The sequence below is a fragment of the Herpailurus yagouaroundi genome, unplaced genomic scaffold (genome assembly GCF_014898765.1).
Source record: "Herpailurus yagouaroundi ecotype Mexico unplaced genomic scaffold, PumYag 295, whole genome shotgun sequence".
NCBI classification, from domain to species: domain Eukaryota; kingdom Metazoa; phylum Chordata; class Mammalia; order Carnivora; family Felidae; genus Herpailurus; species Herpailurus yagouaroundi.
In genome coordinates, this window is record NW_024412512.1 from 4,617,475 (window position 1) to 4,631,719 (window position 14,245).

General features: G+C 49.4%; 1 protein-coding gene and 1 non-coding gene across 2 annotated transcripts in view; both read left to right on the forward strand.

The window, feature by feature from the left end:
- TNFSF9 (TNF superfamily member 9) overlaps positions 1–2,765 on the forward strand; it is a 3,849-nt gene extending 1,084 nt beyond the window's left edge. Inside the window, exons 2-4 of the mRNA XM_040461729.1 lie at positions 227–240; positions 344–505; positions 1,240–2,765. Coding sequence (XP_040317663.1) covers positions 227–240; positions 344–505; positions 1,240–1,739 — 676 coding nt within the window. The 3' untranslated portion in view covers positions 1,740–2,765. The remainder of the gene's footprint in view (positions 1–226; positions 241–343; positions 506–1,239) is intronic.
- A 7,242-nt stretch (positions 2,766–10,007) lies between these two features.
- LOC121021558 (U6 spliceosomal RNA) lies at positions 10,008–10,110 on the forward strand. Its single transcript, XR_005786588.1, has one exon. It is a non-coding gene; the product is annotated as a U6 spliceosomal RNA (small nuclear RNA).
- Positions 10,111–14,245: the final 4,135 nt, after the last annotated feature.

A 14,245-nucleotide genomic window follows, 5' to 3' on the forward strand; every position in this document is an offset into this window, starting at 1 on the left:
CCGCAGGTGAGATGCGCCCCAGCCCCGGGGCCCCCGAGCGCACCCCTTGCCTATGCGGGCCTTCGCGGGGGCCCCTCCCGGCGGCACCCCGTCTGCATCCCGGGCCCCGGACCCCGAGGGCTAGTCATCTCGAACCGCCGAGGGGACTCGAGGTTCTTTCTCAGCTCCCGGAGGACCTCGCTTTTTTTCTCCCGCACCCTTGGGGTATCCCCCTGTCCCTCCCCAGGGGGCCCCCGGAGGGTACCTCTCCTCTTTACTGAGCCACGAGGTTCTGCCCTGGCAGACCCGAGGGCTTGGGGCCAGCTTGAGCCACCAGCCTGGGGTGTGCGTGTGCGCTCCTGCTGAACGTTTGGAGCCCGCGGCGGGGCTCAAGGCCTGCGCGGACCCCGGGGACCCCCCTCCCCCGCTCTCCCGGGACTGCGGCGGCGGGAGGGGGGGGGCCTGCATCCCACTTTCCGCCTTTCCTCTTCGCAGGCCGTGTTCGCACAGCTGGTGGCCCAAGATGGTGAGTCATTGCCTCATTCCCTTGGGGGGTGGGGGGGGGCGTGGGGGCCGGGGGTGGCCACGAGGCCGAGGAACCCTCGGGAGAGGGAGGCCTCCACTCCCCCCATCTGGCCCTCTTCCCCCCACTCTCTAAGAGCTGTCCCCTCACCGCTTTGAACCTTCTCTGTCTTCCGGACCTTCCCGTGACCCTCTCTGGGTGCGCCTTTCTTCTGACCTCCAAATGTGCCTACCTCGGACGCCCCCACCCCCACGCCTGCCGTGGCACCTGTGGCTTGATCCCACAGACCCCAGCCTGCTCTTGTCTCTCCCACTGGGTTCCCCAAGGTCCAGACTTTCCTCTCCTTCTCCCCCGGTTCCCTTTGCTGCTTCTGGAGACCTCCTTCTAACCTCTTTCCTCTTCCAGACGCTTCCTCCCTATTCTCCCCTCTCTCGCCCTTCCCCTTCCCCTCCCCCTTTCAGACTCTCCTCCCCACCCTTCCCCTCTGTCTTCTCCCGCTTCCTGAGACCCTCCCGCCACCACCTCTCCCTCCACCTCCTCCCTCTCTGAGGCGCCTCCCCCTGCCCCTCAGATCCCCCCCTGCCCTCCCTGGCCAAACCCCTTCCTTCCCTTACCAGCCTCACCTCCCTCTGGGAACCTCTTCCTTCCAAGACCTCCCCAGCGCCCCTCCCCAGGCCTGCGCCTCTGCCCCCCAGCAGTGCTCAGCCAACCTCCCCTCTTCTTCCTCCCTCCTTCAGTACAGCTGACTGAAGGGCCCCTGCGCTGGTACAGCGACCCAGGCCTGGCAGGGGTGTTCCTGGGGCCCGGCCTGAGCTACGACCAGCACTCGCGGGAGCTGATGGTGGCAGAGCCTGGCGTCTACTATGTTTTCTTGCACCTGAAGCTGCAACGGGTGGTATCCAGCTTCGGCTCGGGCTCTGTCTCCGTTGCCCTGCACCTGCAGCCCCTGGGCGCTGGGGCTGCGGCCCTGGCCCTGACCTTGGACCTGCCGCCTCCATCCTCCAAAGCCCCGGACTCAGCCTCTGGTTTCCGAAGCAGCCTGCTGCACCTGGGCGCAGGCCAGCGCCTGGGCGTTCACCTGCGCGCAGAGGCGGGGACACACCTTGCCTGGCAGCTTGCGCAGGGCGCCACGATCTTGGGCCTCTTCCGAGTGGCCACCAAAGTCCCTGCTGGACTCTCCCTGCCGCCATGGCCCATTGACACTGGGCCTGGGTACCCCCCGCCGGACAGAGAATGAATGCTGCCTTCTTTCACCGGGGCTCTTGGTGACGCCCGGCCACTCTACCTCACCCGGCTTGGCAGGGGTCCCCGCTGCTGACCCCCTCCTCGAGGACTCTCCAATGGGACTCTCTCCCACTCCTGCCTCAAGTCGAACTTTTGGTATTTATTCTGAGCCTGAGCTCAACGGCATACTTTATATTAGTCCATTGTATTAATCCATTCAATGTATATTTATTGAACATCTTCTATATGCCAGGCCCTGTGCAGGGCTGGAGACAGAGCAGCAAACAACAGGAAAAAACAAAACAAAACAAAAAACTATTTATGTCAATATGTGAGAAATAAAGACTCATCTACAGCCCTGCTGCGGCTTTCAAGGGGCTAGTCTTTGGGGGGTCCGTGTGACTACGCTGTGTGACCTTCACGCATGGAGTTTGTTTTGAGCATCTCCTGTGTCGTCAGGCACTGTTTGAGATGTTGGGGACACAGCCCTGAGCAGGCCAGATAGCCCAGCTTTTGCCAAGCTGGCCGTCAGGTATGCCCGCCTGACCCTGTTAACCATGACTGCGTGCGACCCTGTATGACCAGACCACGTGGGGGGCGTGAGGTCGGGCATGGCACGGGGTTAAACAATACTTACAAACTTAATGACTACGAAATATTGAGGCTTTGTTGCATGCCAGGCAGCGTGAGTTACCTTCAATGAGACCTAACTATCCTATACTTTAGGGATTTCTTTCCCATCTTATTATTATTTGGGCTCCTGAAGTCACCTACTTCTCGTATCTGTGGCGGAGGTGTCGTGGAACACCATTCTGCAGGACCTGGCTTGCCGACTGTGTTCCGTGACCTCACGCTGGTAACTTAAAATCAGCCAAGAGGCATCTGCCTGCAAAGGCTTCAGGTCGGCTTCATGTATTGTGTATGGATCATCTGTTTAAGACAGCGATGGAGAAGATGATGTTAAACATGTAGATTATGTTTAAAAGTGTGTCTTGTCTTGGGCTGTTGCGTTGTGACTAGCACACGGAAAATTGAGGAAGTCTTGTGTTTTCGGACCATTTATCGGATTTAGCGAAGATGTTGCTCAACATGACTGGCAAGCCAGTGAGCGTGGACATCTTTGTCATCCCAGGCCATCTGTGTCTTTAAAGGAACAGGATCAACCACTATTCAGTTGTCACTTGGAATCCCGGGTGGCTCTGGGGACAGGAGTGGGAAAAATCAAGGAAGGTAATCTGTCAGAATTGACTATGGAATTTGCAATGAAAAGTATTTTATATATGTATTTCGCAGATTCTGTGCTGCACATTTTTGCCAACAAAATTGATAATAAATGGCACATAGTCATTTTCCCCCCTCTGGAGAGCTGGTTGTTAGGCATTTGCTAGCACACCGGTGTCTCTGGGCCAGGCCAGCTCCCCCAGCCCCATAACGTCCCCACCATGTAGGTCTGCCTGCTGGTCAACACAAACCAGCGGGATCTCGGCTTGTTTTTTATTTTTTTAAAGTTCTTATTTATTTTTTTAATGTCTTTATTTTTGAGAGAGAGAGAGAGAGAGCAAGCTGGGGAAGGGCAGAGAGGGAGACACAGAATCGGAAGCAGGCTCCTGGCTCTGAGCTGTCAGCACAGAGTCCCATGTGGGGCTTGAACCCACCAACTGTGAGATCGTGACCTGAGCTGAAGTCTGACACTTAACTGACAGAGCCGCCCAGGCACCCCTGAATCTTGGCTTCTTATTCAGGATGAAAGGGGCTGGGGTGGGCGGAGAAGTCCCCACAGAGCAGATGACCTGGAGGGGCCTTAGCAGGAGGTAAGGGAATGAGGGAGGCAGAGTTGGGAGAGTGGCCTGCACTGGCCAGACGGGGGTTGTGGGGTGGGCAGTGAGGCTGTACATGTGGAGGCGAATGCCGTTTGCCTGACTCACTTCTACCCGTTCTCAAAGAGTCCCTCCTGAGTGGGCAGAACTGGCATTGAGCTGACACCTGTGAATGTCCCCCCCTCCCCCCATATTGGCAATGAAATTATCAAGCGAATTGGTTGTTCTGTGAAAAGGAAGCAAGTGCAAAATGACCTCTAAAGGCCCAAGGAGCTGTTAAGACGGGAGAAAAAGGTCTGCCAGTCCAGCTCCATGAGAAACGGTTTATTAAGGGGGCTTACAGGCAGAAGGCCGTTTGGAGTGGCTCTGGAAACCCCCACCTCCTGTCAGACCTGCTGGAGGCTGGGAGTCCATAGTGGGTGGGTGGGGGGGCACTCAGGAGGAGCGTGTTTGAGTCATGCACCAGAGCCGATCAAGGACCTCCCATACTCAAGGGTGTGGTTAAGTAAAAGGGAAAGAGTGTGTGTGTGTGTGTGTGTGTGTGTGTGGTGCCGCACTTCAGAGTGATCATTGTGGCCGTTTGTCCAAGATCGCTTTAGTCTGGGTCACACGCTGGCAAATGCCTGTTACCGCCTGCCCCCATTGCTAGATGCTTCCTCTGGACTTCTGCCCTTGCTGTCCAAAACCTTGCCCTTGGTGCCCCTCCAGGGTTGTTGGGGGAAGGGCGCTTCCCAGAACCCTTGGTCCAGGGGCCAGCTTCCGGCTACCGTGGAAGCCCGGTTGTTGCCTGTTTTGAGTAGCACCCGGTGACGCAAGTCCTCTGGGGTAGCTGATTGGGCCAGAGTGGACACATGACTCGAGCTGGGCCAATCACGTCCCCTTGCACAGGAACAGGGGCAGGCCTGGCTCTACCGAGGGTATTGATCAGGAATCGGAAGCTGTACGTGGGACAGAAGCATGGAGGGAGCCACGTGCAGACACAGAAAGGGGGAAGGAAGATGTATGGGGATTCGCAGATGAGACCAAAGAGCCCTAGAGAGACAGAGGAGCTCCCTAGGTTCCCTACTTGTCTCTTCCAGGTGATGTGGGGAAACCCTAGTGGCGTTAGTTTGCTGGGGCTGCTCCAACAAAGTGCCATAAACTGGGTGGCTTAAAGCACCAGATAATTACTGCCTGCCAGTCCTGGAGGCCAGAAGTCCGAATTCGAGGTGTTGGCAGGGCCAGGCTCTCTCCAACAGCCCTGCCTCTTCCAGCTTCTGGTGGGTGCTGGCCCTCCTTGGCGTTCCTTTCCTGGCTACTGACGTTACTCTCATCTCTGCCTCCATTGTGGCACGACTGTTTCCCTTCTGTGTGTCTCGTGTTTCTCTTCTGTTTGTATAAGGACACTGCTCTTGCTGGATGGAGAGCCTCCAACTTCCTACTTCAGTATAACCTCATCTTAATTTAACTGGTAATATCTGCAAAGACCCTATATCCAAATAAGGTCACACTCTCAGGTTCCAGAAAGGGCACGGACACCCCACACCCCACCCCACCCCACCCCGCGGCCGTCGGGGGTGGGGGTGGGCGACATTATTCAACCTAGTACATTTAGTGTCTACCCTTAGCAGCCATGAGAAACTTGGGTGCCCTCCCATGAATTTCCTTCTGGGGTGGGTTCTGTTCCATGCTGCTCGAGGATGCAGGCCTTCAAGGTTGTTGGTGACTTTCTTGGTAGTTTTGGGGTCTGAGAGTCTGTCCTACTTCCTGGGTTATTTGGGTCTGGGCGTGTCCCACGACAAGGATACTTAGGCCGCATAATCGTAGGATGTTACCAATACCCAAGGTATACAGATGGAATTCGACAACAGTGACAGTAATTACAGCTGACATTTATTAATGCTTACTGTTCCCAGGCACTAATTGCTTTGCAAAGACTCCAGCAGGAAGCTACTATTTTATTTTAATTCTCATTTTACAGGCAAAGAAACGAAGGCCGAGGGAGGTTAGCCCAAGATCACACAGCTAATAACAGAGTGGTTGACAGTGTGAGTTGTAGAACCAGGCTTCCTGGAGCCCTAGTCACTTCCAAGTGACCTCATAGAATACAGAAAAGTTGGGGTCGAATAGTGTTCCCCCCCCATTCATATGTGGAAGCCCTACCTGCTCAGGACCTCAGAATGTGACTGTATTTGGAGATAGGGTCTTTACAGAGGTAATTGTGTTAAAAGGAGGTCATTAGGCTTGGCCCTAATCCAGTATGACTGGCATCCTTGTAAAAAGGGGAAATTTGGAGATAGACACACACACACACACAGGGAGAATGCCATGTGATGGTGAGGAGGCACATCAATAAACCAAGGCCTGGGACAGACCCCTCCCTTGCAGCCTCAGAGAGAACCAGTCCTGAACACACTTTGATTTTGGACTTTTGGTCTCCGGAACCGTGAGAGAATAAATGTTTTGTTTAAGACACCCAGTTTGTGCTACTTTGTTGTGATAGCCCTAGCCAACTGATACAGATGGTTACAGGATTCCCTTGCATTTAAGAGACACTTAATGCACAGTGCCAGGCTCTTGATAAGCACTCGATACATTTCACACCAACTCACACATGGAATTCTACAGTGACATATGGGTGTGTGACAAACAATGGAATGCCTGAGTGGCTCAGTCCATTAAGCGTCCAACTCTTGATTTCTGCTCAGGTCATGAGCTCATGGTTCATGAAATAGACCCCTTCATCGGGCTCTGTGCTGACAGTGTGGAGCCTGCTTGGGATTCTCATCTCTCTTTCTCTTTCAAAAATAAATCAAGTTAAAACGACAACAAAGGAGAGGGGGTACAATGGCACATCTGTGATGTCAAAAAGACACCCTTGCCAAGATAGGGGTTATAAAGTTACAAAGGCAATTCTAGAAAGATGTGGTGTTGCAAAGACAACCACAGAGGGGCGCCTGGGTGGCTCAGTCAGGGCTCCCGTCTCGATGATCTCTTGGTTGGTTGTGCAATCTAGCCCCATGTTGGGCTCTGTGTTGAGTGTGGAGCCTGCTTAAGATTCTCTCTCTCCCTCTGCTGCTCCCCTACTCTCTCTCTCTCAAAAAATAAAATAAAAACAAAAATAAAAAAAGCCTAAAAAAAAAAGACGACCATGGATTCATAGTCCTGCATCCACAACCATAAAATCCCCAAACAGAAAAATCTTCATAAACTCCTTCAGCAGCCCAAATGGACTGAACTCATGTGAATGTGTTTATGATTTTTACTTATTCCTTAGCTCAAATATTCCTGTAATAGGGATGTTAGTATGCTTGATTAATGGGTGCTGTTCCAGAAGCCTGTGGTATGTGGTGGTAACATATGTATAATATATACTGTATGAGTCCCCTTTAATATGATGTGATATATATGGTACGAGTCTGCTTTATTACTCACACAAAACCACTGCTGGTTCCTCTGGCCACCAAATCTGTGGAGGCTTTTCCTGACACCAATAAGCAATTCTCAGCCACCAGCAAGGAGTCATCAGAGTCCCCTTCCCCCACCCCCCGGAGTCACCTCATAGAACAAAGATGCTGCTGGTGTTTTATTTTAGGAATTTACTAGAGTTTACAAGCCCTGTGTTGGGGGTGAGGTCAGATATATAGAGATAGATATCTAAATATCTGTCTATATCTCTATCTATCTATTACCAGTGTAAATACTGGATTCCAAAACATATTTGACTTCTAGGATTTGGGATCAGGGATTGTGGAGTTGGATGAGAGAGTGGGATGTAAATCCAGACCCTTCACAAGAGGTGGGACGTACAAAGTGGTGATGGCCCACCCACACCATCCCAGGGGCAGGACCCTTTGGAGGAGGGTTTCCTGGCTGAGGGTTCTCAGACTTTTCAAGTGCAGTTTCCAACCTCTCTGCGAAGAGTCAAGGCTCTTCTCATCCCTCTCTTGCTTCCCTCAGTCTCTGACCCTCTGCTACCCAGGATGGGTGTGGGTCTGAAGACACTGAGCAGAGACCCTGCACCCTCCCACCTCCCCACCAGCAGCGTTGTGGGATGCATTTCCAGTGATGGAAGCTGAGTGGAAAGCCTGAAGCCTTGCAGCAGCTTCCCGTGTGTGTGTGTGTGTGTGTGTGTGTGTGTGTGCGTGTGCTGGGAGCAGTATGGTGAGGAAGGAGCAGAGATGGGTCACAGAGCATTTTTGAAAATGATGTTCAGAATACTTAACGTGAGAGCTACCCTGTTAACAATATCAGAAGTGCACAACACTCCCCCTTGTCAGCTACAGGCATAACATTGTACAGGGGAAGTCTAGAACATCTTCGTCTTGCATTACAGACCCTCTGCCCCCACTGAATGTGAACAATTACCCGGTTGCCCCTGGGGTCAGATTTCTACGAATCTGACGACTTTAGATACCACATACCCAGAAAATCTTCGGTATTTGTCTTACAGTCTGTGTCTGTCTTACTTCACTTAGTATAATGTCTTCCAGGTTCATCTGTGTTGCTGCAAGGGGCAGGGTTTCCTTTTCTTTTTAAAAAATTGTTAACTTTTTTTTTTTTTTTTTAAGAGACAGAGCACAAGTATGGAGGGGCAGAGAGAGAGGGAGACACAGAATCCGAAGCAGACTCCAGGCTCCGAGCTGTCAGTTCAGCGCAGAGCCCGACACGGGACTTATACCCACAAACGATGAGATCATGACCTGAGCCCAAGTCAGATGCTTAGCCAGTGGAGCCACCCAGGGGCCCCTCCTTCTCTTTTAGGGCTGAGTGGTATATCCCATGATATGGCTACACCACATTTTCATTATCTGTCAGGAGTCATTTAGGTTGTTCCCAGATCTTGGCCATTGTGAATGATGCTTCAGTGAACATGAGAGTGTAGATATTTCTTGGGGAATCCTGATTTCAACTCTCTTGGATATATACCAGGAAGTGGAATTGCTGGGTCATACAGAGTGTGCGTTTTTAGACTCACACAGAGCTGAGTTCAAGCCCTCATTCTGCCAGTGCTACCTAAGCTGTGCACCCTTGTGCAAGTGCATTGACCTCTCTGTGCCTAGTGTGTCTTCAACTGTAAAATTGGAAAACATGTTGTGTCTCATGGGCATTTGGGAGCATCCAGTCAGCGAATGGGTTTAATAGCATAGTGCCTTGTACTTCACTCAAAATATGGAAGCTATTATCAGTTGGGTCACAGAGAGATGATATCAAAGGTCCCAGGTGCATCAGGCAAAGAGAAGGTTTGGGGAAGTGAGTTCCAGGTGGGCAGGGCAGCATATACAAAAGCCAGAGGTAGGAGAGTGACCACAACAGTGTGAAACGGGGGGAAGGGATTGGACCATACCAGCTCGAGGATGCCAGCCAGTTTTATCCTGAGCATAATGGAGTGTTAGGAATACAAGAGGTCAGATTAGCTTTTTGACTAGATCTCTGTGGCAGGGATGTCACATTACAATGAAAAGCAGAGAGTAGAGGCAAGGAGGCCCATGGGATTACTCGGCCGAGAGAGAGCAGGAGGTTTGGGATGAAGTGTTAGGTCTGAAGATGGAGAGGGAGTGTGTGCATATAAGAAAGAGACAGAAAGGAACAGGAGTTGCCAAAGCTTTGAATATGGGCGAGAGGGAGGAGGAAGAGAAGCCAAGACTTGTGGCTCGTGCAACTAAGAGGTATTTAGGGATTTGGGGACCCTGGAAACTCATAGGTCACTTTGGGATGAATGGAATTTCCACGTGCCTCTGAGGTGGCCATGTGGGAATATTAAGTTGGTTCTGCAGCTATGCAAGCTCTTTGGCTAGGATGGAGATTTAAGAGTTGTTGGTATATTTATATAAAGGATGTTCGGGGCAAGGATGAGATGTCTTAGAATAACAAGTGAAGAGGTAACAGAAAAGAGGGTCTCAGATCAAGCACTGAGGAACTTCAATATGTAATGGTTCAGTAGGTGGTCAGATGTGCACAAAAGCCTGTGAGAGGAGCAGCCAGACAAGAAAGAGGAAAGTCAAGATCCCAAGGAATGTGCTTCAAAGGAGGAAGTTGTGCTCAATGATATCTGATAGTGTAAAAAGTCCGTGAAGATGAGAACCAAAAATATCCTCCAGAGTTTGAATCATCAAAATCATGAGTGGTTAACTCTTCTCAGGGGCATAAATGAATGAATCAAGTTGCATCAGAGTGGCTTGAGAAATTAGTGACAAGCTAAGACTTTGAGATGGCCTCTACAGGCAACTTCTTTTAAAGAAGTAAGTTTTGGGGGCACCTGGGTGGCTCAATCGGTTAAGTGCCTGACTTTAGCTCAGGTCATGATCTCACGGTTTGTGGGTTTGAGCCCCGCGTCGGGCTCTGTGCTGACAGCTCAGAGCCTGAAGCCTGCTTCGGATTCTGTGTCTCCTTCTCTCTCTGCCCCTCCCCTGCTCATGCTCTGTCTCTCTCTGTCTCAAAAGTAAATAAACATTAAAACATTTAAAGGAGTAAGTATTTGGAGCTCGCTTTGGCAGCATAGACACTAAAACTGGAAGGATACAGAGAAGACTGGCATGCAACCTGTGTAAGGGTGATGTGCAAATTCGAGAAGCATTCCATAATAGAAGAAAGAGTATTTGGGAATAATTTCAGATTTCAAGAAAAGTTACATGAATAAAAAGGGTAGAAAGAACAACCACATACCCTTCATCCAGATGCATCCGTTGTTAACATTTTGTCCCATTTTCTTCACCATTCGCTCCCCCCCGGCCCCTATACGAGAATATAAACTGTAAGTATTTATTTAAGATGAGTCAGACAAGAACAAGATTATTAAGAAACAAACCCAGAGGAAACCAAAACCCCAAAGGCTGGGGCAGTTCTAGGAAATTCCAAATGTGGTGTGAGTGGATTCAAGAAATAGGAGGAAGTTTTGGGGGTATTTATCAAGGTGATTACTTAGAAAGAAACACAAGAGGGTGAGGGGATCGGACAAAATGGAGGAAGAGGAGTGGGAGATAGAGGTTTCCAGTTATGGAATGAATAAATTGTGGGGATGAGAAGCACAGCATAAAGGATATTGTCGATGTTGTTGTGATAGCATTGCACGCTGACAGGGGGTGGCTGCACTTGTGCTGAGCAAAGTGTAAGACACAGACTTATTGCATCACTATGTTGTGCATCTGAAACTAGTGTAACATTGGATGTCAACTATACTCAAGAAAGAGAAAGAGAAAAAGAAAGGAAAAAGAAAGAAGGAAGGAAGGAAGGAAGGAAGGAAAGAAGGAAGAAGAAAGGAAGGAAAGAGAAAGAAGGAAAGAGAGACACACATGGAAATTAGCTGGATTAGCCCTACCTTCTCTTCTGATCCACATACTGAGCAAACCCAATGATATAATTTATCCTTAGGCTACATCAGTGGATGTAACTTATCACTCCTCTCCTGAGTCAAGTTATAGCAAATAGAACAGGCAGGAGAATTGTTTTGTTTTTTTTTTTTTTAAGTTTATTTATTTATTTTTAAGTAGCCTCTATTCCCAACGCAGGACTCAAAACTTATGACACCCTGAGATCAAGAGTTGCAATGCTCCGCTGTCTGAGACCACAGGTGCCCCAGGAGAATTGTAATTTTCAAACTCAAAGCTGAACAGACAACTAAGAATCACGGGGCATGAGACCAAAAAAATCAACGCTATGAGAGACATACCCCGAACTCCACATCAGCAGAAAAGAACCAACACCTAAAGATTCAGAGCTAAGAGAACAAACAAAAGACTCCAGAATGAGTCTAAATCATTTCCCTAGAAAGGCTTTAGCAAATTTTTGATTTGATATTTAAATACATGACTAATAAAATCTATAAGAACACTCCCTCAGATCAAGTAAAACCCTCCATTATCAATCTTTCAGGGAGATATTAAAGCTTAAAGATTACACATTGTTGCTGATTAAAGTTAGGCTGTTAAGACTTACCAGAGTGAGATGGGACAACACCTTTTCATTCGCTCATTTATTTACTCAACAAATACTTACTGGAGGTTTTTAATCTGTCAGCATGTTTCTAGGTACTGGGGACACAGGGTAAGGAAGAGAGGCTGGGGTTCTGCTTATATTCTAGATCAGGAGTCGGCAGCCCATCACCTGTTTCTGCAAGTGAAGCCTTATTGGTACATGGCCATGAATGAGCATTTGTTTATGTATCGTGAATAGTTGTTCTCATGGCCCAGCAGTGGAGTTGAGCAGCTGTGACGGAGGCCACATGGCCCATGAAACCTAAAATATTTATTGTCTGGACCTTTACAGAAAATACTACTCATCTCCCTTCTAAATAACCCCTAAGTATAATAATTCAAGATGGTACAAATGCTGTATTAGAGTTCTGCAGAGAAACAGAACCCATGGGATAAGCATGTATGTGTAGAGAGATTTATTTTGAGGAGATGGTTCACACAACTCAGGTGCTGCCCTGAAGGCATTCTTGGGGCACAATTCCTTCTACCTCTGGGGAACTTCAGTCTTTTTCCCTGAAGGACATCAACTGATTGGATGAGGCCCAACCACATTACGGGGGGCAATATGCTTTGTTCAAAATCCGCTACTAATTTAAACATGAGTCATCTAAAAGAATACCTTCACAGCAAAATTTAGACTGATGTGTGGCCAAATATCTGGGGACTGTGGCTTAGCCAAGTTGACATACAAAATTAACCATTACAAATGTTGTGAAAGAAATATGTGGGAGATGTTCTAGACAATGGGGGGGGGTCTATTTTTTAAATTTTTATTTATTTATTTTGAGAGGCAGAGAGTGTGGACAGGAGAGGGGCAGAGAGAAGGAGAGAGAGAATCCCAAGCAGGCTCCGTGCTGTCAGTGCAGAGCCCAACGCCGGGCTTGATCCCATGAGCCGTGAGATTATGACCTGAACTGAAACCAAGTGTCAGACACTTAAACCAACTGAGCACCCCAGGCAGCCCTGGTGGGGGCGTGTCTATTTTTAAGTGGTGGTCATGGATATCTTCTCTTAGACGGTAGCACATGTGGTGAAATTAGAATGCTGACAAAAATCCAGCCCCAAGGATATCTGGGAGGAAGACATTCCAGACAGAGGGCACAGCAGGTGCAAACGGCCCTGAGGTGGGAGTAGTCCAGGTCTGTTTGCACCCCAGGGAGGACCAGTGTGGTTGGAGGGGAGTAGTGAGGCAGACAGTGGTAGGGAATGAGGTTAGAGAAATTATGAAGGCCTCCCGTGCACATTTGGGGATTGGACACTTTTCTCTCTTCAGGACAAAGTCAGTGGAAGATTTTAAGCTATGATTGTGGCGTAGAAATTGGAAGGAGGAACGTGACTGGGAAGCTGGCAGAGGCCTCTAGGGTTGGCTTGGGCAAGGATGGGAATTGTGGAGCTAGATACAAGTGGAGAAGCGTAGGCTGCACTGACTGGGATTCGGTGCTAATTCAGTGACCTCAAGTGGCTTTCTATTAATCACTACCCAAAACCCCCAGCTATTCACACTGACTCATCAGATCCTGCCCAATGTGCTCCTGTTACCTCCTGCATCTCACCGTCCACCTGCCCCTTCTGTTCCCGCCACAGTGGGCTTCCTAGCTGTTCCTGCGCACGTCAGGCACAGTCCTGCCTCAGGGCCTTTGCTCTGGCTGTTCCTTCTGCCTGGAAGTCTCCTCTCCCAGGTCTTCCCATGTAGATTCTTGGTCACCATTCAGTGCTCAGATCCAAAGCCATCTCCTTACCTGACATTCCATGAAAAAGAGCACCCCTGGCCAATTCACTATTTATCATCGACCCTGTTTTATTTTGCTATCCAACACGGCATAATAAATCCCCCAAAGTTAGTGGCACAAAACAACAACCATTTTATTACACTCCTGGCTTCAGTGAGTCAACAGTCATGGCAGGGTGTAGTGGAAATGACTTATTTTCCTGTCTACAGTGCCTATGGCTCAACTGGGAAGATTCAAATGGTTGGAGATGACTTAAGTAACCTTGAGTTGGTTATTAAGAATCCTCTGGATGCTTGTCAAAGTTCACTTGGGACTCTCAAACCATGCACATACCCTCGTCTTTCCTTAAAAATTTTTAAATGTTTATTTCTGAGAGAGCGAGAGCGAGAGAGAGAGAGATCGGGGGAGAGGCAGAGAGGGAGAGGGAGACACAGAATCCAAAGCAGGCTCTAGGCTCTGAGCTGTCGGCACAGTCTGACACGGGACCCTGAATCCACCAACCGTGAGCTCATGACCTGAGCCCAAGTTGGTTGATTAACCACCTGAGCCACCAAGGCGCCCCTACACTTGTCCTTTCTATGTGGCTTGGGCTTCTCGCAGCATGGCAGGCTCACATGGTGGCTGGATTCCAAGAGGCAGGGAGTGCAGAAATGGAGGCTGCCAGGACGATTCAACACTATACCTGAGAGTCACTTGTGTCATCTGCCATTCTTTCCTTAGAGCCCACCCAAATTTAAGGAGGTAGAGAAAATGACTTTGGAGGTGCAAGTTCCAACTGCATAAAGGCCCATTGGAATGGGAGATGTTAGGACACTCATCTTTGGAACACACCATCTGCCACACCACTTTGATGGCTTATTAGGAGGATTTAATTAAATGATGCAACTTTAGCAACCAGAGAGAAGGCTTCCTGTTTCGGGAAATGGTAGAGTCCGGTATGTAGGATGAGGTGCAGATGACAGAGACCCAGCTTTGATTTGCCAAAGTGTGAGCTCCATGATAGCAAAAGTTTGAAATTTA